Here is a 26,893-nt window from a genome sequence, read left to right as displayed (position 1 = left end):
CAGCCACACAATCTGAGTCACAGCTATGCAAGGCTGATCCCAACTCACCCCGGCCCAAACACTCTTCAAAGAAGGAAGCAAAGGCCACGGCCCCAGGGGAGGGTCCACTGTACCCAGAACCAAATTGGCATCTTGCTGTGAAGCCCAAAAGCAAATGCAAACCACCTTTCTTAGGGGCCAGCCAGGATCCTGTGACATGCCCTAAATTCCAGAATGGTTCTAAGCAACTCTCAAAGCCTCGTCTCCAGAGATGGTCCTACTTCACACACCCTCCCATTTCTTTCTTCTTCTTGAGGAGATTTGGATTTTCAAAATGGACAGAAATACACACATGACAGAACAAGCACTGGGAACCATCTTCCGAAGTGGAAGGTGCTTTACACTTGGTCAACACCTTTATCATATCTTTTAATAAACGAAACATTTCAGCTAGAATGAGGACTCCTTTGTCCTCCTCTACCCCCTCCCCCCTGTTTTCTTGCTTTTCTATCAATTTCTGCCACGAACTGGGTAGGGAACCTCCCAGGCCATTCATGACAGGTTCATATAAATGTCTGGATGTCCATGCAAAATATATAGCTGTACTTAGTGTCTGCTTTAAAAATGAATTCTTTAGGGGCTGGAGATAACATCGTGGGTGGAGTGGATTCAGGTTGAGGATTGAGAGGGAGAGAGAGAAAGAGAGAGAGAGAGGAGGGAATGAGGGAGAGAGAAAAAGAAAGATGAAAGGAGTGACAGAAGGAGAAAGAAAGAGAGAGAGTGAGAGAGAGTGAGAGAGAGACAGAGAGAGAGAGAGAGAGAGAGAGAGAGAGAGAGAAGTTCCCCTGAGCCTGCCAGAGTAATTTCTGAGCACAGAGCCAGGAGTAACCTCTGAACCCCTCTGAGTGTAGCCTAAAATAAAAAAAAAAAAAAAAGAATTCCCCCAAATAAGAAAAGATAATGGGCCAGAGTGGTGGTGTGGAGCAATAAGGTGTTTGCCTTGCTGGAGCTAGCCTAAAACGGACCACGGTTCAATCCCCTGGTGTCCCATATGGTTCCCCAAGCCAGGAGCGATTTCTGAGTGCATAGTCAGGAGTAACCCCTGAGCATCACTGGTGTGCCCCCCCCCCAAAAAAAGAAAAGAAAAGATAATGCTATATTCCAATCATTACTGCTGAGCCCACTTGGATTGTCTGAGCAAGGAAAACAAAAGGAGAGGGGAAATAAAACTAAAATGAATCGCTTCTCGGCCTTTTGGCTAAGATCAAGTGTAGTATCTGTTCTTATCAGTTTAATATCTGATACGTCGTCTATCCGATGACAATATATTAAATGGATTTTTGGCACTAGGAACTGGAATAGGAGCTTGCTTCGTCCATTCTACTTATCAACCTGGTATTGCAGTACCTCCAGGAACGGTGCACCAAAGAAGAGAAAAAAAGAAAAACAAAAAACAAAACAAAAAAAAACTAAAATGAATTTACTTTTTTTTGTGTAGGCTTTTATAGCTCCTTCTGGGCCAGAGATCACACAGCAACGAAGGTTTGAAAGGTCCTACATGTGACTGACTCTGATCTGTCCTTCACACTATATATGGTTCCCTGAGCCCACACCAGGGGTAACCCCTAAGCATTTCCTCCCCCTCTCTCCCAAAGTCAAATCTAACTAATTTCTAACCAACTTCTCTCATGCAGATGCAGCTTTAGGGTTCACTTTTTTTTTTTTTTTTTTTTTTTTTGTATTTTTGGGCCACACCCGGCAGTGCTCAGGGGTTACTCCTGGCTGTCTGCTCAGAAATAGCTCCTGGCAGGCACGGGGGACCATATGGGACACCGGGATTTGAACCAACCACCTTTGGTCCTGGATTGGCTGCTTGCAAGGCAAACGCTGCTGTGCTATCTCTTCGGGGCCTAGGGTTCACTTTCAAGTCACCACTTCCTAAAGCCATTCTAGTCACTCTTATCACTCCAGTTACATCCCCTACTTCCTCCTCCCGAGAGGGGCTCTGCTTAGAGAGCAAGCTACCCAAAGTCTAGAACCCTTTAGAGCTCAGTTCTCATACTGGCTTCCTGAAAGACACATCCTAACCTTAGGGCTCCCTTTGTTCCTTCTCAATGGATTTTCTTGCCCCCAGAGCCATGTGTGCTGTACCTTCAGCAGAGATGCATCGTGTAGATTTGTTGAAAGAGTCCAATGGGTGCTGGGATCCAACACCAGTTTCTTGGCACAGGGCCTGGGCAAGGCATAACTGTAGGCTCTGCCCATCATTCTAACATCTTCCCTCTACATGGCACCCCCCCCCAAGTCATTCTTTATCTAAAACAAATGTCAAAACAAAAGCTTTGGTCAATGCCAACACTCAATGCAGAAATTTGATTACGATGTGTTCTTTGGATGCCAATTAGACACAGCAGCTGTTTCGTGTGAGTCTATTGACCAGGGGATTCATTATCTGCCTGCAGAAAAAAACAGTTGTAGGATCCCGTGTTTTTCCTTTCAACAGCCAACTCCTGTGTGTGCCAAAGCAAAATGCTTTGATGAAGGAGTATGACCTCAGCTCACCCTGCAGTCCCTAGGATGTCCTTACTGTCACCAGCAAACATGCCAAAGTTCTCAGTGTCTGAGGCTGCTGCAAGTTAAAAAAAGGAAGACTGTGTTTTGCATTTTCAGGATCCTAAGAGCAACATGCAAATAGGAAGCCAGCTCGGGCTGAAGGGAGTTGTAGCTGGCCACTGTGTTTACAATCTGGGTAGAAAGATCTATTTCTGCCATGAGTCTTTGAGACCTTTGAGAAAGGTTTGTTCTAGAAGGCAAGGCTTATTTTATTTAGATGAAGTTGAAAAGACTAGGAATTAATTGAAGAGAAATGTATATACAAACATTTGGCTCTATCTCAGAAGCCTTTCTATTAAATAAACGTATTTTTACTAAACAGTCATTGATATCCAAGAGTGATTGGGAGTTGTTGTTGTTGTAATCACAATGGTGCTCAACATCCCAGCAGTGCAGGGAGCTACTAGTGACAGCTGTGAGAGTGTGAAGGGACCTGAGCTAAACATGAGTGCCAGATTCTATACATGAGCTCCTGCCTTGCAATTCATTTTCCTTAGCCATCCCCAGCATTTGCTTAGAATCTTATCTAGGGGAACCTCTTTTGATTTGTTATTAGTTTGTGGACACGTCGCCTTTTCTGAAAACAATAATCGTTGTCTAGAAGTTTTCTTTTGCTCTTGGCATTATATATTTCCTTGGAGGTCTTATTTTTTCTTCTCCATCAAAGAGGCTTTCTCACAGAACCAGAGAGATAGCCCAGTGGTAGGGCATTTACCTTGCACGTGACGACCAAAGATGGATGGTGATTTTATTATTGGCATCCCAGGCATCAAGCCTCCAGGAGCGATTTAAGAGTAACCCCTGAGTGCAACCAGGTGTGACCCAAAAAGACCAAAAAACAAAAAACAAAACAAAACAAAAAAAGAACAAGCAGCTGAATTTTCTCAGGTGAGCCCTCTTCATTGAGTGAAAACCCAGGGACTTTCTCAGAATGAGAAAAGGCAGATCAAACCTGGGTTGGCCATGTGCAAGGCCAACACCTTACCTACTGTACTATCACTCTGGCCCCCAGTGGGATGTCTTTGGGCTTCATCCATGTTGCAGTGTAAGCTACCACTTTATTATTTTCTATGGCTGAATAATAACTGTTGTTAAACCATTCAATAGTTGGTAGAATTCATCTATTTTTGGATTTTATTAATGCACCTATAAAAATGTTTGTGCTAACCTTATGCGGATATATTTTCATCTGTTCTTGCACCTAACAGAGCAGTCTAGGGGCTATTTGGTATCTCCTTGAAAAGAATCTGTTTCCTAAGTGGCTACACTATTTGATCTTACTACAACAGGGCAGAGACTTCCAATTTCTCTAAGACCTTAACAACACTTGTTATTTTTATCACTTTTTTTTATAGTGCTATAGTGGATGTGAAGGGTGGTCTCATCCATCTCTAATGAGAAATGTTCTTAGCTATGCACAGACTATCTTTTGTGGTTAAGTGTCTACTCAGATCTTCTGTCTGGTTGGTTTGGTTTGGATTTGGGGCCACACCCATCAATGTACAGGCCTTATTTCTTGGTTTGTGTTCACAGATCACTCCTGCTGGTTTTGGGGAAACTATAGGAGGTGCTGGGATTGAACCCTAGTCAGTGGCATGCAAGATAAGCATGTATCTGCTGTACTATCTCTCCTTAAATAGTCTCCTTAAATACTTTCAAATACAAAAAGTAAAAGGAGGAGCATCAATGTTTAACTGATTACTGAGCCACATTGAAAATTCTGAGTTCATAATCCAATTTACGCCAAGAGGGAGAGGAAGGGCAACCCAAAGAGCATGTTTGATGAAATGACACAACATGCCACTGAGCTGACAACAGCACCTCTCAAAGAATGCACTGGCTCAGAACAGGGGTTTCTCACTTTAAATTTCTCAACCAGCCACAGCTGTACAGAGCCTAAAATGAAACAACACTCTATGGGGGATGGAAAGCATGGCTTTGTTTTTCAGATAAATTATGAAAGATTAACCATTAAAACACGGGAGAGGAAGGGAAAGCTACAAATACATATACTATAAAATCAATACATTGCCATATGATGTAAAAATATCATCTAAATATTGGCACTTAGAATAATCTATGTAGGGGCCGGGCGGTGGCGCTGGAGGTAAGGTGCCTGCCTTGCCTGCGCTAGCCTAGGACGGATCTCGGTTCGATCCCCCGGCGTCCCATATGGTCCCCCAAGAAGCCAGGAGCAACTTCTGAGCGCATAGCCAGGAGTAACCCCTGAGCGTCACAGGGTGTGGCCCAAAAAACAAAAACAAAAACAAACAAACAAAAAAAAGAATAATCTATGTAGGGGCCAGAGCAAGCAGCTGACCTAGGACCTAAGGTGGTTGGTTCGAATCCCAGCGTCCCATATGGTCCCCCGTGCCTGCCAGGAGCTATTTTTGAGCAGATAGCCAGGAGTAACCCCTGAGCACCGCCGGGTGTGCCCCCCCCCCAACAAAAAAAAAAAAGAAGAGTTTATGTAGCTGGGTAGGAGGAAAGAAGGAAGAAAAAGATGTGTCAAGATCTTTCATCTGGGACTGGAGAGATAGCATGGAGGTAAGGTGTTTGTCTTTCATGCAGAAGGTCATTGGTTTGAATCCCGGCATTCCATAATCGAGTCTGCCAGGAGCGATTTCGGAGCATAGAGCCAGGAGTAACCCCTGAGTGTTGCCGGGTGTGACCCAAAAAACAAAACAAAACAAAAAAAGATCTTTCATCTAAGGCTTACTTCTCCTTTTTTCTTTTTAAATATGGAACACTTCACGAATTTGCGTGTCATCCTTGCGCAGGGGCCATACTCATCTTCTCTGTATTGTTCCAATTTTAGTATATGTGCTGCTGAAGCGAGCACTACTTCTCCTTTTAAAAAAGGCCAGGATATAGCCCCCAAACAAATAAAAACAAATATTAAGGGGCCGGGCGGTGGCGCTAAAGGTAAGGTGCCTGCCTTGCCAGTGCTAGCCTTGGACGGACCGCGGTTCGATCCCCCGGTGTCCCATATGGTCCCCCAAGCCAGGAGCAACTTCTGAGCGCATAGCCAGGAGTAACCCCTGAGCGTTACCGGGTGTGGCCCAAAAACCAAAAAAAAAAAAAACAACAAAAAAAAACCCCAAATATTAAAAATGTATTTCATGGACAAGTGCTGTATTATGTCTCTGGCCCAATTGTTTTTAACTCTAAATTTTTTGTTATAGAAAAGGAGGAAGTCGGGCCCGGAGAGATAGCACAGCGGTGTTTGCCTTGCAAGCAGCCGATCCAGGACCAAAGGTGGTTGGTTCGAATCCCGGTGTCCCATATGGTCCCCCGTGTCTGCCAGGAGCTATTTCTGAGCAGACAGCCAGGAGTAACCCCTGAGCACCGCCGGGTGTGGCCCAAAAACCAAAAAAAAAAAAAAAGAAAAGAAAAAAAAATGAAAAGGAGGAAGTCGGGGCCGGGAAGGTGGCGCTAGAGGTAAGGTGTCTGCCTTGCAAGCGCTAGCGTAGGATGGACAGCGGTTCGATCCCCCGGCGTCCCATATGGTCCCCCCAAGCCAGGGGTGATTTCTGAGTGCATAGCCAGGAGTAACCCCTGAGCGTCAAATGAGTGTGGCCCAAAAACAAAAAAAAAAAAAAAAAAAGAAAAAAAGAAAAGGAGGAAGTCAAGCTCTCGCTGTTCGAAGATGACATGATACTATATTTAGAAAACCATAAAGACTCTGCATAAAAGCTTCTAGAAACAATAGAATCATATAGCAAAGTGGCAGGCTACAAAATTAACATGCAAAAATCAATGGCCAGACCAATTCTAGAAACAACTCAGATGCCCTTCAACAGATGAATGGCTAAAGAAACTGTGGTATTTATACACAGTGGAATATTATGCAGCCATCAGAAGAGATAAAGTCATGAAATTTTCTTTTCTTTTTTTTTTTTTTTTTGGTTTTTGGGCCACACCCGTTTGACGCTCAGGGGTTACTCCTGGCTATGTGCTCAGAAATCGCCCCTGGCTTGGGGGGACCATATGGGACGCCGGGGGATCGAACCGCAGTCCGTTCCTTGGCTAGCACTTGTAAGGCAGACACCTTACCTCTGGCGCCACCTTCCCGGCCCCATGAAATTTTCTTATACATGTATGGACATGGAAACTATTATGCTGAGTGAAATAAGTCAGAGGGAGGGAGAGAGACGCAGAATAGTCTCACTCATCTATGGGTTTTAAGAAAAATAAGAGATATTATTGTAATAAAGCCCAGAGATTATATTTTTATTTGTTATTAAATTTGCCATTAAAATATTAAATTTTTTGTTTGTTATAAAATTATAAAATATTAAACAGATGATAAATATCTACATTTATCAATTGACTGAGCTTGGAATAGTACATGCTACTTAATGCTCAAAAATGTAAGTTAAACCTACAAATAGTATATGTCACAATGACATGCCTATCTCAGTGCCATCCACATGACCACAAACTTAATACAAATCTATGTAACAACTTCTTGTAAAATTCAGGCAAACCTCTCTTATCTATAATGAAAATCCCCAAATTTGTTACATGCCACATCCAATTTATCTGGTTCAGACAACACCAACTCTATCCTGAATTTGAAATGACTGCTAGTCTGTCTATAACTAAAAGCTGTAATATCAGGGGCTAGTTTGGAAGCTTTCTGGAAAGAGCTAAAGTGGAATAGTTGTGGAGGATTGAAGTCTATGGTTCTGCTCAGAAGACTTAGGGATGTTTGAGGAAACAAAGGCATGGATAAACTAAACCCATGGAAACATGGGTTCAGTACAACTCAGTGATGAAATGATTGTGAATTCTCTCCCATCTGATTGGAGTTCTTTACTGGGGAACAGTGATTATTGCATTGTTTCTCCCAGAAAGTCAAATATTTTATCAATCAAATATAAGAGGTCAGGCTATATGCTGGACTCTAGGAGAAGAGCACAGAAAATCTAGATGAGCACTATACAGCACTACCTTGAACATGGAGGACCAGGGTTCCATCACCAGCCCTGCCAAAAAGAAAGTCAGAGAGCTCAATAGGCTGGCAGCATGTTTTGTGTGCACCTGGGTTTCATCTCCAGCATGGTATGGTCCCGACTGCTGCTAGAAGAGTCCCCAAAATACAGAGCTGGAAATAGCCTCTGGGCTTCACCAGGTGTGAACCAACATCACTTCCATTCCACCTCCACTTTCAACCTCAAATAAAAATGTCTGCTGTGTTTTCTTAGGGGAAAGACAAAAGATAGGTGTCTGACTTCTCTCTCTCTCTCTTTCTCTTTCTCTCTCTCTCTCTCTCTCTCTCTCTCTCTCTCTCTCTCTCTCTAAAGGGGAAAACATCGGAAATGCTCAGGGGTTGCTCCTGGCTCTGCATTCAAGAATTACCTCTGGCAGTGCTCAGGGGATCATGTGGGATGCCAGGGATAGAACTCAGGTTACTTGCATGCAAGGCAAATGTTCTACCCACAGTACTTTCTCTCCACCCCTCTGACTTTGTTTGCTTGTTTTGGGGCCACACCTGGCAGTGCTCAGGGGTTACTCCTGGGTCTGCACTCAGAAATTACTCTTGGTAGGCTTGGAGGGCCATTAGCGATGCCAAGGATCGAACCTGGGTTGGCCGTGTGCAAGGCAAATGCTATGCAATCTCTTTGGCCCTCTCTAATTTTTCTTAAGGGTGATCTCAGGCAATGTTTTTCAAACTTTGCATTTCTGAGGATCATTTTAATAGATACTGGGAATATACATGGTTCACCAATTTCAAATCTGCATTTAAACCCTTAAAATCAAATTAAATGACTCTCTTAAAATCACTTTTATTTTAACAAAACAAGAGGGATAATTGTAACATGTGCCAACACATTTGGGAATAGTCCCAAAGGCTGACAGTTTTATTTCAAAGTCTAAGAACTACAACTTAGAAAACTTCCAAACAAGAATAACATCAAGAATGCAGGCTGGGTAAGTTCTGGAAATCCAGTTCAAACTGGGATCTCAAATAATGGCACAATTTCCGAGATAAACTGTAGAATTCTGTAAAATAGTAGGTTGAAGAGCTGGCAAGGGCATGAGGGTGGGGCTGAGGGTGGAGAGACAAAGTAATTCAATTCCCAGCATGGAAACAACAAATTGTTGGGCTAATGGACCTAGAAAGGTGAAAAGCTAAAAAAGCAAACAGTTTGCATGTAAATGAAACCAAACTCTGCCTCTGACAACATTTATCTCTAGAAAGTAAGTCTTGTTTCTGCTGCAATGTTTGGGTGTGGCTTGAAAATATGCCCCAAAATAAATGACTGATTTATTTCTCTGGAAACTGAAATAATAATCAAGTGTGGGGATTATGCCAAACTCAGCAACTAGAACCTTTTGAACCACAGTTCTATATTAAAAGATTCCACACAAATAGGGGCATTTTAGCTCTGAAAAAAAAAATAGACATAGGTTAGGCAAAACAAAACTAACATCAGAGTGTATTGCTGTACTACATAGCAGATATAGAAGAACTGTCTTGACTATCATTAGCAGTGAAAGGAAGAAATGTTTATTTTATACTGTTCTTTTTTTGTTTTTGTTTTTGGGTCATACCCAGCAGCACTCAGGGGTCACTCTTGGCTCAGAAATCGCTCCTGGCCAGCTCCGGGGACCATATGGGATGCCGGGATTCGAACCACTGTCCTTCTGCATGCAAGGCAGAGGCTCTACCTCGATGCTACTTCTCTGACCCCAATACTGTTCTTCCTTTAAGAAGTTTGCATGACAGGTGGAAGTGATAGCATAGTGGGTAGCCTTTGTACATGGCCTACTCAGGTTCAATCCCTAGCACCCAAATATGGTCACCTGAGCACTACCAGGAGACATTTTGGAGTGCAGAGCCACGAGTAACCCCTCAACACCAGTGGTTATGGCTCAAAAAACAAAAAAAAATTTTTTTGTTTGAAATTATCAATAGACCTGGGACCTAAGAGGCGAGGGTAGACAGGGGCAGGGTATAATGATGGGGAAACCTTTAAACACTGGTGGAGAGATTGGTGTCATAGCTCAGCCACTATTAAAAAAAATAACTTCAAAGACTGGAGAAAAAGTACAGCATGTAGGGCATTTGTCTTGCACATGGCTAACCAGGTTCAATCCCCAACACCCCAATGGGACCTTGAGAATTGTCAGTAATGATCCTTGAGCTCAGAGCCAGGAGCAAGCCCTGAGCACTGCTGGATGTTGCCTAAAATTTTTTTTTAATAATAAAAAAAACTTCAACACTCCTATAAACTGTATCTCAATGGAAAAATTAAAACATAATTCAGGGGGCCAGAGAGATAGCATGGAGGTAGGGTATTTGCCTTGCATGCAGAAGGATGGTGGTTCAAATCCTGGCATCCCATATGGTCCCCTAAGCCTGCCAGGGACGATTTTCCTCTTAAGCGCTGCCAGGTGTGACCCAAAAACCAAAAACAAACAAACAAACATAACTCAAAGCTTTCCTCTTTATCTCCTATGGACCCCTACAGTGTCTGTTCTTGGGGATGCACCTCAAAAGGTGATGTTCTCACAGCACTTGGTCATAACATTTCTTGTTCTCAGGATGAGCAGAAAGCAAAAGGTTCTGTGCCTGCTTGTTCTAGCTGCTGAGGGAGCAATATGGGAAGCAAGCTGCTGTACACCTGATCTTAAGACACTGTCCCCCCCAAACCCACTTCATACTATCTTCCCTGTCATAGTGCCACACCCCTCTCCTCCAGCCTACTCAGGCAATAGTGCTGAAGTCAACCTCAGTCCCTTTCTATCTCTGCCACCCCACATCTGTCGAACAATACCTCTCACTGGCTCTTCTTGGATGTATTTGCAGAGCATCTCTCCTCCCCTCTATGGTCCCCTGCTGGATCCCTCAGCTAATTCACAGCCATTTTGGGACTTGAAGCTGGCTCAGTAGCAGGATATGTGCTTACAGGCATAAGGCTGAGACACTGGCCCCTGGCACTGTCCACAAGCTGAGTGCAATCCTAGTGGCTCTGGGCTTTGGGAATCCAAACTCCATAGCGATTGTGTGATTGCCAGCACATTGAAACCCATGGTCATTACCATAACAGAAGGAAAAAGAGGGACAGTAACAACAACCGGGCCCTAATTGCTTTTGCTTCCACCTCCATACACCTCACTTTGTTCTCAGTGCTCAGGTCAATGAAGCGAGGCTGTCAAACTATTACTCCATCCAATATGAGTGAGGTATTTTCTGATGAGTTGACATCTACAATAAGTTCCCTAGAAAAGGAGATGATCTGGGATAATATGGCTGGATCTTGCCAAGAAGTTGAATCATTTAAAGAGTGAAACAGATTTTTTTCAAGGAAGAAGGAATTCTGCATTAAGCTGTAGCAACCTCAGGTTCTCCCTGACCCATTCTAATATGTTGGAATGTTCCACAAACTTCAAGCCTGTACAATCAGTTAAGGAATTTGAGCCAATTCCTTGGACAAATTTCTGTGTATGTGTGTGTGTGTGTTTGTGTGTTTCTATTTATAGGAGCATACATTGCAGTGTATGCACATACACATGTTTAGCTCAAAGATTCTGTTTCTCTGAAGATGCTGAATCAGGCACCAGTGTTGAATGTCTCCCATTAATCCCTCCGATCTACCCTCCTCCTACCTACCTCATTGTGGATGCATCATACTGCCTTCCAGCTGCTTGTAGCCATGAGACACCCCAACAAACAACTAAAGCAAGGAGGAGAGTCAAGCCAAGATACTTCTCTGGCTTTGGCTTTCTGGGGTCACCTGAAGTCGACTCTGGGTTTCTTTATTTATTTTTTTCTTTTTTTGGTTTTTGTGTCACACCCGGCAGCGCTCAGGGATTACTCCTGGCTCTACACTCAGAAATCGCTCCTGGCAGGCTCAAGGGACCATATGGGATGCCGGGATTCGAACCACCGTCCTTCTGCATGCAAGGCAAATGTTCTGCCTCTATGCTATCTCTCTGGCCCCCGACTCTTGGTTTCTATAAAGATCTTTCTCTCAAGACTTCTCTGTTCCAAAAACTTTGCAAATATACCCTCCTTGAATCACCCCATTTCTCACTTGCTGATTATTTATAGGGGCTGACTGACATTTTCTTCTTTTTTTTAAAAAGAAAACATAGAATGCTTCACAAATTTGCATGTCATCCTTGTGCAGGGGCCATGATAATCTTTTCTGTATCATTCCAATTTTAGTATATGTGCTGCCAAAGCGAGCACGTGACTGACATTTTTCTATCCCAATAGTCTACAGATTCTTATAAGATCTGTCCCTTTTCCCTATCTAATCTCATGTTCACCCCACAGGCTTCATAGATGCTTTCAGCACACAGTAGGTGGGCTAAGGTCCTCAGAGCAAGAATCTAGGCCAGTTTGATTCATTCAGGTGTCCTGGGTGCCTCAGTGGAGGCTAGTGACACCATCGATGCTCAATAAATATAAGTTGCATCAGTTGAATATAATAATTTCCATAATTTTCATATCAGCATCCTTTCTGTTGCCTCTATAAGCAATAATTCACCTTCATGATTTATCCTAACTCACAAAGCATCAAATATGCGGGGAAAGAGCTTGTCTCCTGCTGCAAGTCTCACAGTAGAAATAGGTCTCATTGCCAAAGGGAAATCAGTTTTGCTATAAACTCATCCTTATAAAATGTAAAGAATTCTTTCGTCCCTCAAAAGTCTTTACTCCCAGGGCCGGAGAGATAGCATGGAGGTAGGACATTAGCCTTTCTTGCAGAAGGTCATTGGTTCAAATCCCGGCATCCCATATGGTCCCCCAAGCCTGCCAGGAGCTATTTCTGAGCATAAAGCCAGGAGTAACCCCTGAGCACTACCACATGTGACCCCCCTCCAAAAAAAAAGTCTTTTCTCCCAAAGACTTATGGTCTTAATGGAATAAAATCTTTAAACTTCATTATAAAATGTAGGGTGCTAACACTTCATATCAAGGCAGGTCTCCAAACAATTCTACCAATGTTAGAATTACATAATCTAATTGTAACCCCACCCCTCATTCCTGTATAACCTTACCTACAGAAAGATCTCCCATTTCTGGGAGGGGTCTTTGGTAGGTAACAAAAGGGTTTGGCCTGAGGGGAGAAAAGGGGAATTTTCCTGGAAGCAGGATGGAGGAGGAAGCAGAGGGAGATCTCTGAGGAACAAGGTACAGTGTAGGGCTGAATAGGAATCCAGCATAAATGGTTATTATAGGCCACACATGTTGGCCAGGGCAAATAAAGCTGATATTTCCTGAAGCCTGCGTGTGAGTGGATTTTCTCCTCACTGCCACCCTGAATCGGTAGACCCACCAGCTGAAGGGGGTTGAAGTCACATGGGCCTGGGACGGCAGAGAAAGGCCCCTCCATTCATCCCATCACCATCCAAGCCCATCCAAGGGCTCTGATGCAACATCTAATCACTTACATTTTTGAAAATAAGCAGAAACTAATGTTTTATGAAAAATTAACACATATGATAGATTCAATTCATATGGATTTTTCTCCCTTTAAATGCTAGAACCTATAACTACAACCTAAGACTTTGCTTTGTTTTGTTTTGATTTTGAGGCCACAGCCGGTAGCACTCACATGTTACTTCAAGCTATATGCTCAGAAATTATTCTTGGCAGGCTAAGGAGACCATATGGGATGCAGGGATAGATTCCAGGTCAGCCACATGCAAAACGAACGCCCTAAACCATGGTATTATAACTTTGGCCCCTAAGATTATTTTATATAGAGAATTAACAGTTTTCAAAGTCAGCATTGACACTGAAAATTTGTACTCGCACTTGCAGGGAAAAGTAATGCACATTTATAGCTCAATTGGGTAGAGGAGTGTCAACATAGAAAGCACTTCAGAGTTTCATTCCATGAGCATTTCAAATGTTCATATCCGATAGAAAGCAAATGCTCAGAAACCAACACTAAATCCAAAAAGCTGATAGTGTATTGCTTTCTTTATACCTCTGATTTGTTATTCTGACCCATCAGTGGTGACCTGGTATGATCTTTTGTTGACTGAAAATACACTATCCCAGGCAACAGATGAAGAGCAGATGCAAGGAACATAATCAGAGGCAGAAGCAAGAAAAACTCAAGAAAAAAATCTCTTTAACAATCCACTGATTATGGAGATATATGGACCAACTCTTCTCTAGAAATTCTTGGCAGGTGCCTGTGTGACAGTATAATGGCAGTGCATTCATTTTGTATGCATCCAGCCCAGGTTCAATCTCCAGTGCCCCATGCACCACCAGGAGTAATTCCTGAATGCAGAGCCAGGAGTAACCCTTGAACATCACCATGTGTGACCCCAAAAGAAAACTAGAAACCCTTGTCAATAAATGAATACTTTCCTATAGAAATCTACTCATTATAATTTTTGCATTATTCTGCCCAAAGGCAAGTAAATTGAAGAATCCGTCCATTGACTCCTTCACTTATTCATTCTTCACTCAACTAGCACTTGTGTCAAGCCTCCTACATGGTGACTATAAGAATAAACAACCAGAAAAAGGACTACCCTAAAAATCTTCATCAGTAGAGACAGTAAATAGACTGTTTAGCAGTAAACAGACCAGATAGTCAATAAAGATCCTCTTGGCTGCTGTACAAAGGCAGAGAAAATATATGCCCAGAATATGCAGGAAGGAAAAGAAGGCATCAGAAAGGTTGGTAATTCCTTTCTGATTTAGAAGTCTATGATTTATTTTTAGTTTGATAAATAAAGCTTTGGGGCCAGAATGACAGCACAGTGGGTAGGGCATTTGCCTTGTACACGGTCGATCCAGGTTCAACCTCTGGCATCCCATATGGGCCCCCAAGCCTGCCAGGTGTTATTTCTGAGCACAGAACCAGGAGTAATGGTTGGGTATGGCCCCCCAAAAAAGAAATAGAGCTTCATTATGTTTAGATCTATATCTATATAGCTAAGATTTATAAAGAGCAAATGATATGCTTAGCACAGATTTATAGTACTAGATATGATTCATGGAGTAAAACATAAGCCCATTAAAACTCACAGTAACAATATAATAATCAAAACAAGACTGCTGGGAATCTCTTGGAGTAACTGCCCAGCTCCTTTGCAGAAGCAGAATGAAAACAAAAGAAAAAAAAAAGAAGAGTCACAAAATAGCCTGTTTTTCACTGGCATCAACACTTCATTCCACTCCTATGCTGATACTTTCTCACAAAATTTTTTGTTTTTTTTTGGGGTTTTGGGCCACACCCGGCGGTGCTCAGGGGTTACTCCTGACTGTCTGCTCAGAAATAGCTCCTGGCAGGCACGGGGGACCATATGTGACACCGGGATTCGAACCAACCACCTTTGGTCCTGGATCGGCTGCTTGCAAGGCAAATGCCACTGTGCTATCTCTCCAGGCCCACAAAATTTATCAAGCAATTTGAAATTATTGTTAGCATGGGGGAACATTTCAGATAGATAGGCCCCAGGGATCCCCAGTATCTGACATTCATAGCCTATATTAGTCCTTCCCTTTGCGTTAAAGCAAAACACATGTTTCCTTCTCAATTGGGTATCGAGCCCAAGTCTCAGGCATGTAAAACATGTGCTTTAACCACTGAATATCAGTCTTTTTCATAGCCCAGATCAGATTCAACATTTGGGGATATTAGTAAAAGACACAAATACTAGGTGCCAACTGTGGTGTCATGTCTGAAAGTAAGTAGGTAAACACAGAAGGTACACTCCAGAAACTCCTCTCATGTACTCTGTCCTGGGTTATCCCTTTGGAAGAAATGAATAAATCATTTCTTCTGTACAATCATGACTACATAAAATCATTCCTTCTATTATTGTAGCTAGAAGCACTTCAATCACTTAGAGCTCCCAAGATGAATTGAAGACAAAAAGCTGGGACCAGAGAGACAATGTGAATTTAAGGCACTTGGCTTACATGCAGCTGACCCAGGTACAGCCCTTGGCATCCTATGTAGTCCCCCAAGCATGCTAAAGATTATCCCTGAGAATAGAGGAAGACCTGAGCACTGCAGATGTGGCTCCCAAACCAAAATAATTAAAGATAGGCACAAAGTTATTTGCATCCCTGCCCTTTCTCTGCATCTCAGTGCTCCTTTCAGATTCAGGGTACTCTTGGTTGACGCAAAGCACAGTGGTTTGGAAACACTTCTGAGGACAGTCTTATGAAAGCTCATGTTTTAAATGAATAAAGGACATAGTGAGTAGCGGGCCTCACCAATGGGAACTTGCCATGCCCCAAAGGGTCTACCCCATGTGGCTTGAAAAGCATTGGCTTGTATACAGGCTTCGCACAAACATACATTTTATGTTTTATTACAGGCCTGGAGGCAAGGTTAAAAAATAATAATCACCACCACCATTATTTATGAAGTGCCTCCTTATAACAAGCAGAGGGCCAAAAGCCTTTCTCTACCCTCCTTCCGTCCTCAGATCACCCTTACAAAGCTGGTCTGACGGAAACTGACTCTAGAAAGACCTGGAAATAGCCCGAATGCGTAGAGAATGGCCTTGTCAGTATGACTCTCTACATCATGAATACACACACACACACACACACACACACACACACACACACACACACACACACACACACACACACACACACACACACACACACACACGACATCCTGAGGTCAGTGGTTGTCATCCTGGTAGCACTTTTCCTGAGCCTCTCCCAGGATGCTTCAACTGACAAGGTTTCTAGGGGTATTTTTTTTTGGGGGGGGGTGGAGTGGGGGAAAACACACCTGGCAGTGCCCAGGGGTTTACTTCGGACTCTGCACTCAAAAATCAGTCCTGGCAAGTTTGGGGGACCATATGAGATGCTGAGGATCAAACCCAGGTCTACCATGTACAAGGAAAACACCCGATCAACAGTGCTATTATAGGCTTTAGCTTCTGACAAGGTTTCTTATCACTGCAGATTCTGTACCCCAGCCAGTCTCTGATCCTCAGCAGCTACTGTACAAATCCTTTTCACAAACCCAAGCAAGACTACTGGTTTCTCCCAGAAAGGTCACTGAGGCCCAATTTCTACAGCCTTGGACCCTGCTGAATCATCTCCAGCAGCATTAGGCAACCACCAAATGGCTACTGGCCACCCTGCATCCTTTGTCTTGCCAACCTGGTCGATGGAACAGCCTGTCTCTCAGATCAAACCGTCTCCCACTCCTTCCCTGCACTTTTGGAAAACACTCTCTTATTATCGGTAGGCTTCGGGGGTGTCTTTGGGAAAGGAGTATGAAAGTGAGATCACACTTAGTACTCATGCTCTGAGCAGCTTAAAGACCAATTCCAATTCCTCCTTCCCTTCTCTATGAATTTTCATTTATTTCTAGACTTTTTTTTTTTTGCCACACCCAGTGACGCTCAGGGGTTACTCCTGGCTCTGTGCTCAGAAATTGCTTCTGGCTTGGGGGACCATTTGGGACACTGGGGGATCGAATCGCAGTCCATCCTAGGTCATCCATATGCAAGGTGAATGCCCTACCACTGCGCCACTGCTCCGGCCCTATTTCTAGACTTTTTTTTTTTCTAGACTTTTATAATTGTTCTCTACAGACTTGTCTCCTGGATTCTCAGAATCTAACAATTATTCTCTTTGGCTGGGAAGGTGGCGCTAGAGGTAAGGTGTCTGTCTGCCTTGCAAGCGCTAGCATAGGACGGACAGCGGTTCGATCCCCCGGCGTCCCATATGGTCCCCCCAAGCCAGGGGCGATTTCTGAGTGCATAGCCAGGAGTAACCCCTGAGCGTCAAACAGGTGTGGCCCAAAAACAAAAACAAAAAACAAAACAAAACAACAACAAAAAACAACAAATATTCTCTTTGCAGGAAATACACGATTCTCCCAAGTTCAAACATATCCCAAAACTCTGTTCCCCCAGTGAGAAGTTGCTACAGACAAGGTTCAACTTACATCTGTTCCCTCATATCAAGAAACAACAATGCTTATCTATGAAAGTTCTTTGTGCCAGGAGCATGGAACAGTAACTAGCTTCAGGATACCTTACTAATTCTTTGGTTTGTTTGTTTCTTTGCTTGTTGATCTGGCCCACGCCTGGAAGTAAGGGCTTATTCCTGGCTCTGCACTCTGGAACCACTCCTCACAGTCTAGCGACCATATGTGGTGCTGGGGATTGAGCCCGTATGTAAGGCAAGCACCCAATTCTCTCTATTATCACGCCAGCACCAAAACTTCAAAGTCAAAAGCTTGTCTGGTCTTCAGCACAAAGCAACCATCAAATGCGACAGTTCTCCTTTGTGAAAGCCAGCACCTAGCAGATTTTTCTGACATCTGCACATGTACTAGACAATTCAAATTTGGCCATAGTCCCACATCCTACAAACCCTGGAGAACCAAGAATGTAAAAGTTATCCTATAACTCTTTTGAATAATTCATTCTTAAAAATCTTAACTGCCATTAAGTGTCTTCTCTATGTATTCTGCTTTTCAATAAGCTCTTAGAACCCCATTATTCTAGCAAAGTCATTCTTTATGAAAGAACGATTTATTTGGTCATTAATATATTATTAAAGGCTCTCAGGGAAAAAAGTCCCCCACAAAGACCTCGTGTCCATAGCTTCTCATTTTCTTCTCAACTAACTCAGCTCTTTTGAAAACACCTAAGAACAGAGGGGGATAAAATCTCACAGTACAAATCAGCCTATTTCTAAAACATCCAATCATCAAAAAACACATTTTATTTCCCTATGAGAGAGCAAAGCAAAGCAAAACAAAACAAGCCACAGAGACCCTGGAAAGCAAACAAAACAGAACCTGTTTAGAAAAATTGGACAGAGATTCCCTCTGGGAAAATGTCATCTCCAGACTTGTTTATTTGGGGTTTAGGATCTCTCTGCTTCCCAGAAAGACCTAAGGCAGCAGAGAACATCATTCTTCCAGGATATTAGCTGAATTGGGATCATTTCAGAATTCTGAGAACTACAATCTCTGAGTTATACTCTAAATTAAAAAAAGGGAGGGGGCGATATGGTTCGGTGGTCAAAAACTAAAAAGTGCTCTCAGTGGCAGAGTTTGTGTGAGGTCCTGCGTTTGATTCCTGACACTGCAAAAATAAATACACAAAGACATAAATAAATCAGTAAGCAAAGCAGAACAAAAAAACAATGATAGGTTTCCCATTTCATTTATAGGGCCCCTCAAGCATGGCACACAGTCCCTGGTAATTATGCTTGTCTTTCCAAAAGGAATCTGATGTAAAATAATATTAGAGCATTGAGATAAATGGCTCTCCTGGCAGCTGAAATAACCAAGCCTAGCCCAATGAATGTCCTTGTTTGTTTATTTTTAAACCTATAGTTAAAATTGGAGTTTAAGTCTCTGTATAATTTTCAATCCTGCATCTAGTTTAAAGCCTGGAAATGTGTGTTTAAGGCTAATATTCTATTCTCATATCTATCCTGCTGTGATTAAACCGGGCAAATAATAGTTACAGCCATTTCAGAGCCCCTTTTTATGCCCCCTGGTATAATTACGTGACTTTAACATTGAGTTACTGTCTGAATTTAGGAGATGCTTTCTCCAAGAATGTATAAGCCTTGATCTTACAACATAATTATGTTTCATTTTTCACACAATCCTGCATCCCACCACTCAGACCTCCTGAAGTCTTGTGTGAGTTGTGAGGAGATTAGAGACCCCCAAAATAAATTTTATTCCCTTGTAGTAGTGAAAGCACGGTGTCTCAGAGCTGACAACACGCACATGACAGAGAAATCTAAAGCTCTTCTACAGAAAAAAAAAAGATAATTTGTATTTGGTTTCCCTTGAATAAGTTAATAAGGAAAACTTTTGCCACCACATTATTTACTTTATGTTTTCCACCAGATTTTAAGCTCATAGTAGTTTTGTTGATTTTCTTTTCCACGCCAGATTTATGGCAGAAAAGAAGCTCCTGCAAGGTGGTGATTTTGTTCTGGATGCCTACTTTTCTCTAAAAAAAAATATATATAGATAAATAAATTCCGGAATCACTCCTCTGAGTATTTTCTTTTATTGTAGATGATGATGTGCAGCCCCAAGTTCTGTGTAGAAAGATGAAGCAACAGAAGAAGAGGGGTGACAGGTTAAGTTCTCAGCGTCAGACCAGGAATGAAGCAGACTAGGGCACTTATGCCAAAGGAGGCAGGGCTTCACCTTCCACCCCAGGTGGAGTCCGGGGCATATCACAGACAGGTCCCCCAAAATGAGCATTTTGCTCAGGATCTAGAGGACTCTTATCCAGTGTGTTCACTAGCCATGTGAAAATGAAGCTCACGGGGGCCGGGCGGTGGCGCTAAAGGTAAGGTGCCTGCCTTGCCTGCGCTAGCCTTGGACAGACCGCGGTTCGATCCCCCGGTGTCCCATATGGTCCCCCAAGCCAGGAGCAACTTCTGAGCACATAGCCAGGAGTAACCCCTGAGCGTTACTGGGTGTGGCCCAAAAACCAAAAAAAAAAAAAAAAAAGAAAATGAAGCTCACACTCTCTGCATTCCTCCTGACAATGCCTGTGTCCTCCGGCTTCTTAGATGCATCTGAGACCCCTCCTGCCAGATGCGAGGCTCCTGAGTTCCTGATGTTGCTTCCAGTCACTTCTGTCTTGAGCCACTCTGCATGTCCTTTTGTGCTCATTTGGCAAACCAGTCACTCTTTATCCAAAGGATTTCATGCCCCTTAGCTGTTAAAGTCTTTGGAATTCCTACCTGGCCATGTAGCCAAAATCTGAGTTCTAAGATGCCTCTTCAAGGAGAGTCTGCACATCCAGGCTGACAGAGAATCCAGAAACCTTTTACCTCTCACAAATGCTGAAATACTGAATGGTTCCCTTTGCTGCACCTTCCCAAATTGAACTTCTCGCCATTCATTTGTGAACACACCTTCAGCAAAATGTTAGTAAAACTCAAGTGTGGGATGTCACTGAAAACTGGGGACCTGAAAGATAAAGTGAACCTGGAAGCATGAGCATCAGTCACAGGATGAGACTCAGCTCCCCAATGGGCAAAGCAGAAATGCCACCAGCAAACTCACAAGCATGAGTAAGGTTCACCCCTAAAACACCACTAGCACATATGTTATGAGTGAAGTAACCCCCAAAATGCCACCAGCACAAATGCTGACAGGAGTGAAGTTCCCCCCTAAAATTCTCCAGAACAGCATCATCTACAGTACCTTCATAGTCATGGAAAATGCCTGGCTTCACAGTCTTTCTATAGCACCCACTGACAGTGGCTGGCAGGCCATTTCCTTTTTTTTTTTTTCTTTGTTTTCTTGCAATAAATGCAAGAAACAAGTGCTACTGAAACAAGTGCTCTACCCATAAGCTACATCCTCGGTCCTTTAACTTATTTTTTTTTATTTTGGTTTGGAGGCCATGTTCAGTGGTCCTCAGGGCTTACTCCTTGTTCTACACTCAGGGATCACTCCTGTAGGGCTCTGGGTTCATACATGTACTGTGGATTGAATCCAGGTCAACCATATGCAAGGCAACCACTTTACCTGCTGTACTCTCTCTCACTCCTCCCTGAAAGATAATTTTTATTGTGATATAATAGGCACACACTACAATTAGTCATTTAAGTCACCATATTTGCACAACTTGGAGTATATCATACATGGGTTAAACATCACCTCCCAGGGGCCGGAGAGATAGCATGGAGGTAAGGTGTTTGCCTTTTATGCAGAAGGATGGTGGTTCGAACCCCGGCATCCCATATGGTCTCCTGAGCCTGCCAGGAGCGATTTCTGAGTGTAGAGCCAGGAATAACCTGATCGCTGCCGGGTGTGACCAAAAAAACCCAAAAACATAAAAACATCACCTCCTCCCACCTCTAGAACTTTCTCATCTTCCCCCAATAAAACTCAGGCTCTATTGAAGATAGATTTTCTTCCCCCAGTACAGCTCCCATTCCCAGCCTAGTGTCTGTCTCTAGGAATCTGACCCTGCAGTGACTCAGACAAGGGTAATTGGAGATATTTGTCCATCTGGAGGGGTTAATCCCTGAGCAGAGTATCTTCAGAACTACACCAGAACTTTCTGAGTTTACAAGGCTGATCTGGCGCCTCTAGTCTATCCAGGCACAGCAGCGAAGGCATCTGAGGTGCTTCTATCTGGGGCTGCCAAGTAACTCACTCTAAAAATGGGTGTGTAAGCAGACACACACCCTTGCATTTACTTTCGGAGGTATACCCGGAGAACTGGAAACTCTTTGATTCCTAAGAAATCACTGTGTTGTTTTCCATAGCAGTCACCCCATTTTACAGTCCCACTGCAATGCCAGATTACCCCCACACCTGTCTCCCCACTTTGCCAACACCTGTTATTTTCCTTTGTGATAATAGCTAATAAAAGGCATGGGAAACAGCATCTAATTTATTTTCGGCCTACATGGACCACTGCTTGACTTCTTCTAATTTTTGTTTTTCTTCAACCATGAATCCACCAGTTTCCCCCAATGCACAGTGTCAGCTGCAGGAGTGGGCAAGTTTCAGGGCACCATCAAGGGCCTCAGCTCAAGGAGGCCCAGTCAGCATAATCTCTAGAGCTGCAGAGCCTGGGCAATTCCTCGCTTTGCCCAATGATCCATGAAGCCCTGAGAAGGTGCTGCTATTCCTCATGAAAATCCAAGGAAAAAGAGGTTGTCCAGAGAAAAGGAAGTTGCCAGAGTATCCCTCAGCCTACCCAGAGCCTTTCTGAGTCTTCTTCTTCTGCCTTTATCTACTTACTCACAGGCAAACATCCAATAAGCAAAGAAACTAACTCAAAGGGAGAAGAGGGAACTCTAGCTTCAACTAGAAAGGCAAATCACTCCTTACTACAGCTTTGCCAAATTACCTCTACTTCCTGAAGCATATGTGTTTTCTCAGAAACAGCTGGTATCTGTTCAACTAGAGAGCACTAGCTCAGCAGCCTGTGCAAGCCACAAATAAATACAACCCAAGGTCTTTCTATCACCTGCTTGCTCTCCTGCCCTGCCACAGAGGCAAGGGTTGAATAGAACACAAAGATATGGGGCAGGAGCCACCATTTCTCGTCTTCCTTTCAGCTAGGAGTGCCCAAGCAATTAGAATCAACTAAATGCCAGCAGCACACTGCATGTAATTCCACACAATGTTCATTATTATTAATAATAGTGGGTGGGGTCAGAGAGATAGTACAGTGGGTAGGATGTCTGCCTTGCATATGGCCAACCCAGGTTCAACCCCCAGCATTCCATAGGGTCCCCCGAGCCCACTAGGAGTGATCTCTGAGTGTAGACACTGAAGTAAGCCCTAGGCACATTCAGGTGTGCCCCCCCCCAACAAAACTAAAACAATAATAATAGAGGGCACTGCCACTAAACAGTGTTGGAACACACCAGGGCCACATCTAGTAATATTCCAGATCCATGCAATCCTGGTGAAACAAATGCTCTATCATCTCCCCAACCCCAATGCAATATTCTTTTTTTTTTTTTTTTTTTTTTTTTTTTGGTTTTTGGGCCACACCCAGCGGTGCTCAGGGGTTACTCCTGGCTGTCTGCTCAGAAATAGCTCCTGGCAGGCACGGGGGACCATATGGGACACCGGGATTCCAACCAACCACCTTTGGTCCTAGATCGGCTGCTTGCAAGGCAAACGCCGCTGTGCTATCTCTCCGGGCCCTATGCAATATTCTTAAGGGAAGGTACGTGTCCTTCTTCTCTTCCTCCTTGTTGGCTGAAACTTAAAAAAAAAAAAAAAGATGATCGGAGGGGGTTGGAGCAATAGCACAGCAGTAGGGTGTTTGCTTTGCATGTGGCTGACCCATGGCGTCCCATATGGTCCCCCAAGCCAGGATGGATTTCTAAGTGCATAGTCATGAGTAACTCCTGAGCGTCACTGGATGTGGCCCAAAAACCAAAAACCAAAAAAAAAAAAAAAAAATAGACCATTAGAGTTTGTGCAGCCCTCTTAGGCAACTGAAAAGTATGCACAGTATGGTCAAAGAAGCAGAGAGAAAGAGCCTGCATGCTTAATGACTGGAAAGCTGCTCTGCTCTCTGATCAAGTCAATTTGCGTCAGTGCTCAAGATCTCTGATCCCCCATCCATAAAATAGCTCTGCTCTCAGAATGACTGATTTTAAAAACCCAGCAATATTTGACCTCTTAGTCACTTGGCATAGTTTCTGTCACCCACAACATTTTCAGTGAGGTAGCAAAAGACTTTTTTTTTTTTTTTGGTTTTTGGGCCACACCCGGCATTGCTCAGGGGCTACTCCTGGCTGTCTGCTCAGAAATAGCTCCTGGCAGGCACGGGGGACCATATGGGACACCGGGATTCGAACCAACCACCTTTGGTCCTGGATCGGCTGCTTGCAAGGCAAACGCTGCTGTGCTATCTCTCCGGGCCCATAAGACTTTTAAAAACTACCATCCAGGGCCAGAGAGATAGTCCAGTGGGTAAGACCTTGCATGCAACTGACCTGGCTTCAATTTCTGGCAACCTAGATGGTCCCCACTAGGAATGATTCCTAAGTGCAAAGCCAATAATAATCCCTGGGTACTGTTGGGAGTGGCCAAAAACAAAACAAACAAAATGTAGGGCTGGAGAGATAGCACAAGTGTGTAGGGCGTTTGCCTTGCATACAGCTAACCCAAATTCGATCTCCAGCATCCCATATGGTTCCAGGAGTAATTTCTGAGTGCAGAGCCAGGAGTAATCCCTAAGGGCTTCTGGGTGTGACCCCAAAGACATCCAATCAACCAAAACAAAACAAATCAAATCCTTCAGAGGCAGCACCATCTGACCAAATAAAACTTGCAGTGAATCACAAGAGTCAGTTACCAAGTGATTCCAATCAGGGAAGAAGATAAGGTACTTCAGGCCAGATTCGAAAGATGACTCAGTCTTGCTGACTCAGAATCCAGACATCTTTTCAAGTGTCTTGTCTCGAAATCTGACTTTTAATATTGACTCAGCAGGACTTCTGCCATTACTAACGAGCAAAGAACTTTCACTAGCTCTCCTTTGACATTTAGCACCCCCAGCCTCCCCCCCACCCAGTTATTATTATTCTCCACTCTTAGATTACTTGGTATGATTTCAAGTCAGGGACATTAAGTGAGATTTTTCTTTTCCTTATCCTTTTTTGATGTGTTTTAACCTAATGGTTGTAAGTATTCTGGAGTGAGCTCTACCTTTGATCATCTATTCTCCTGGGGAAAACCTTTAGGCAAGGCTGAGGCAACACACAACTTGTGAAAATCACAACCAGACTGAAAATAAATAGCCTGAAGCTTGACTCCATGAACCCCCTGAAACTGAGCCAGCGTGAATTTTCATAACTACATATGCTTTAATCATCTATTCCTTCAAGTATTAATCAGAAACCCTTTTAATCGCTAATGCAGGATACCATTGGCTCTCTTAATAAAAATTTCCCAAATATTTGAGGGAAATCCAACATTTCGCTATTTCAGGCATGTGCCTCTCAAGCAGACACCACCACCTGCAATTTCCAACCCCACTTCCAGGAGGACACCCTCATACAGAAATGCTTACTGTGATTTTCCAAGTGCATTTGCTATTTGGAGGGTAGACTCCAGGAAAACCTTCACTGCCAATAAATCCGGATTCTCCAGTAAGAATTCCGCCGCAAGTGAAAACTGGTCTGGGAAAACAAAGGAGGAAGAAAAATATTCTGAGTTATGGTTTGCACACCCAAGTCAACCTCAAAAGGAGCCTATCAATACTAATTATAACAAAGATCTTAAAGTTTGCCAACTGTCAGAATATTTCTATTCTAATCTGATAAAACGTTCAGTCCAGTTGTTCCTACCTCTCCATTACAGTAACATTAGATCTGTTACCTATCTATCATTTATCTATCCATTATCCATCTATCCTCCCATCCATCCATCCATCCATCCATCCATCCATCCATCCACCCATCGATCCATTTATCCATCATCTCTTCACTCACCCAACCTTCCACCCATCCACCCACCCACCCACCCACCATCCATCCATCCATCCATCCATCCATTCATCCATCCATCATACATCCATTACCCACTATACATTCATCCATCTACTGACCCACCATCTATCCATCCAGCCTTCCTCCCATTCGTCTACTCACCATCTACACCACCTATACCATCTATCCATCTATACCACCCATCATCCATTCACTCACCAGTCACCCATCTCTCACTATTCATCCACCATTCACCCAGCCACCACCCAATCATCCATCCACCCATCCATCCATCTACCCATCAACCAACCATCTCCATGAGCAAATTCTACAGGCAGTGGCCAGCTCTTACAGAAAATGGCAAATGCAAAATGTAACTGCTGGGGAAAGAGAGAAGGTGGGAGGGAGGCTACGTGAGTAGCATGGTTTAAAGACAGAAAATCAGTGGGTTAGAAAAAACATTTCTTTCTAGCTTTGGAGCCGAGCCTGGTGCCAGTCAACTTGTCCGAAAAAAAAAAACTATGCCCCTTGGCAGAGCGTTGTAGTAAAAAGTGAGGTTGGTGATGAAGATGGGGGGGGGGGGGAGAGGGCAAGGCTGGTGGGTCTCTCGGGACCCAGGATGGTCCTGAACTTTGGGGGCGCCCACAATAGTTTTCCCCAGGTCTAAGGTTTACGCACGAACCTCTGGGGACCCGCTAGAAGGGGAAGAAACAAAAGCTGCAAACTGGGGGTGCCCCTCGCGCCCCTCCGCCCGGGTAAACATCCCTAAGAGATACGCGCGTCACGTGGGGAGGGACCAGTCGGACAGGCAGATAGATCCAGGGCGCAAGAGAAGCTGCCACCTCCGGAGGCGCGCGGGGTCCTTGGGTCACCCCGAAAAGAACTCCGCGCGTTGGAAGAAGCGAGCGGGAGGCCGGGGGGGTCGCAATACCTCTCAGGGGGCTGCGGCTGTGCGAGCCGGACGAGCAGCAGCAGACAGAGCGGGGCCCAGGCGCCCCTCATGGCCGCGGGGACGCGCGCACCCAGGTTGGCCCCCGGGCACCTCGCTGGCAGCCGGCGCGCGGTGCGCTTCTCCCCGAGACCGGTCGGCGCCCGCCTCGACGCCCGACCGCTCAATGTCCCGTTTGTTCAGGGCAAGGGGCGGCCCCCGCCCGGCGCCTCCTCCCCGGCGGGCGGCCCCTCCCTGCGCCCCAGGGACCCGCAGGGAATGCCAGGCGGGCTCCCCGCCCTAGGGGCGCCCAGGGCTCCCGGGGACCTCGCGGTGGGCGTGCGCCTGCGGGGGGGACCGTCCTCACCTGGGACGCTGAAATGGAAAGATCCAGGGAAACGGGGCGGGAGAAGGGCCCCCCCCCCCCCAAAACCCAGAGG

The 26,893-nt window shown here is 44.2% G+C and overlaps 1 protein-coding gene and 3 non-coding genes across 4 annotated transcripts in view; 1 reads left to right on the top strand and 3 right to left on the bottom strand.

Moving 5' to 3' along the window:
* The window catches only part of PCOLCE2 (procollagen C-endopeptidase enhancer 2), a 50,402-nt gene extending 23,761 nt beyond the window's left edge, over nucleotides 1–26,641 (bottom strand). Inside the window, exons 1-2 of the mRNA XM_049785952.1 lie at nucleotides 26,457–26,641; nucleotides 25,108–25,216 (exon numbers count right to left, since the gene is read on the bottom strand). Coding sequence (XP_049641909.1) covers nucleotides 25,108–25,216; nucleotides 26,457–26,527 — 180 coding nt within the window. The 5' untranslated portion in view covers nucleotides 26,528–26,641. The remainder of the gene's footprint in view (nucleotides 1–25,107; nucleotides 25,217–26,456) is intronic.
* Nucleotides 1,218–1,408, top strand: LOC126026500 (U2 spliceosomal RNA). Its single transcript, XR_007501746.1, has one exon. It is a non-coding gene; the product is annotated as a U2 spliceosomal RNA (small nuclear RNA).
* Nucleotides 5,328–5,434, bottom strand: LOC126026669 (U6 spliceosomal RNA). Its single transcript, XR_007501892.1, has one exon. It is a non-coding gene; the product is annotated as a U6 spliceosomal RNA (small nuclear RNA).
* On the bottom strand, nucleotides 11,691–11,797 carry LOC126026721 (U6 spliceosomal RNA). Its single transcript, XR_007501942.1, has one exon. It is a non-coding gene; the product is annotated as a U6 spliceosomal RNA (small nuclear RNA).
* Nucleotides 26,642–26,893: the final 252 nt, after the last annotated feature.

Source organism: Suncus etruscus, chromosome 13, assembly GCF_024139225.1.
Source record: "Suncus etruscus isolate mSunEtr1 chromosome 13, mSunEtr1.pri.cur, whole genome shotgun sequence".
In the NCBI taxonomy this organism is placed as follows: domain Eukaryota; kingdom Metazoa; phylum Chordata; class Mammalia; order Eulipotyphla; family Soricidae; genus Suncus; species Suncus etruscus.
Note: the sequence above shows the minus strand (reverse complement) of the source record. Positions and strands in the feature narration are given on the sequence as shown.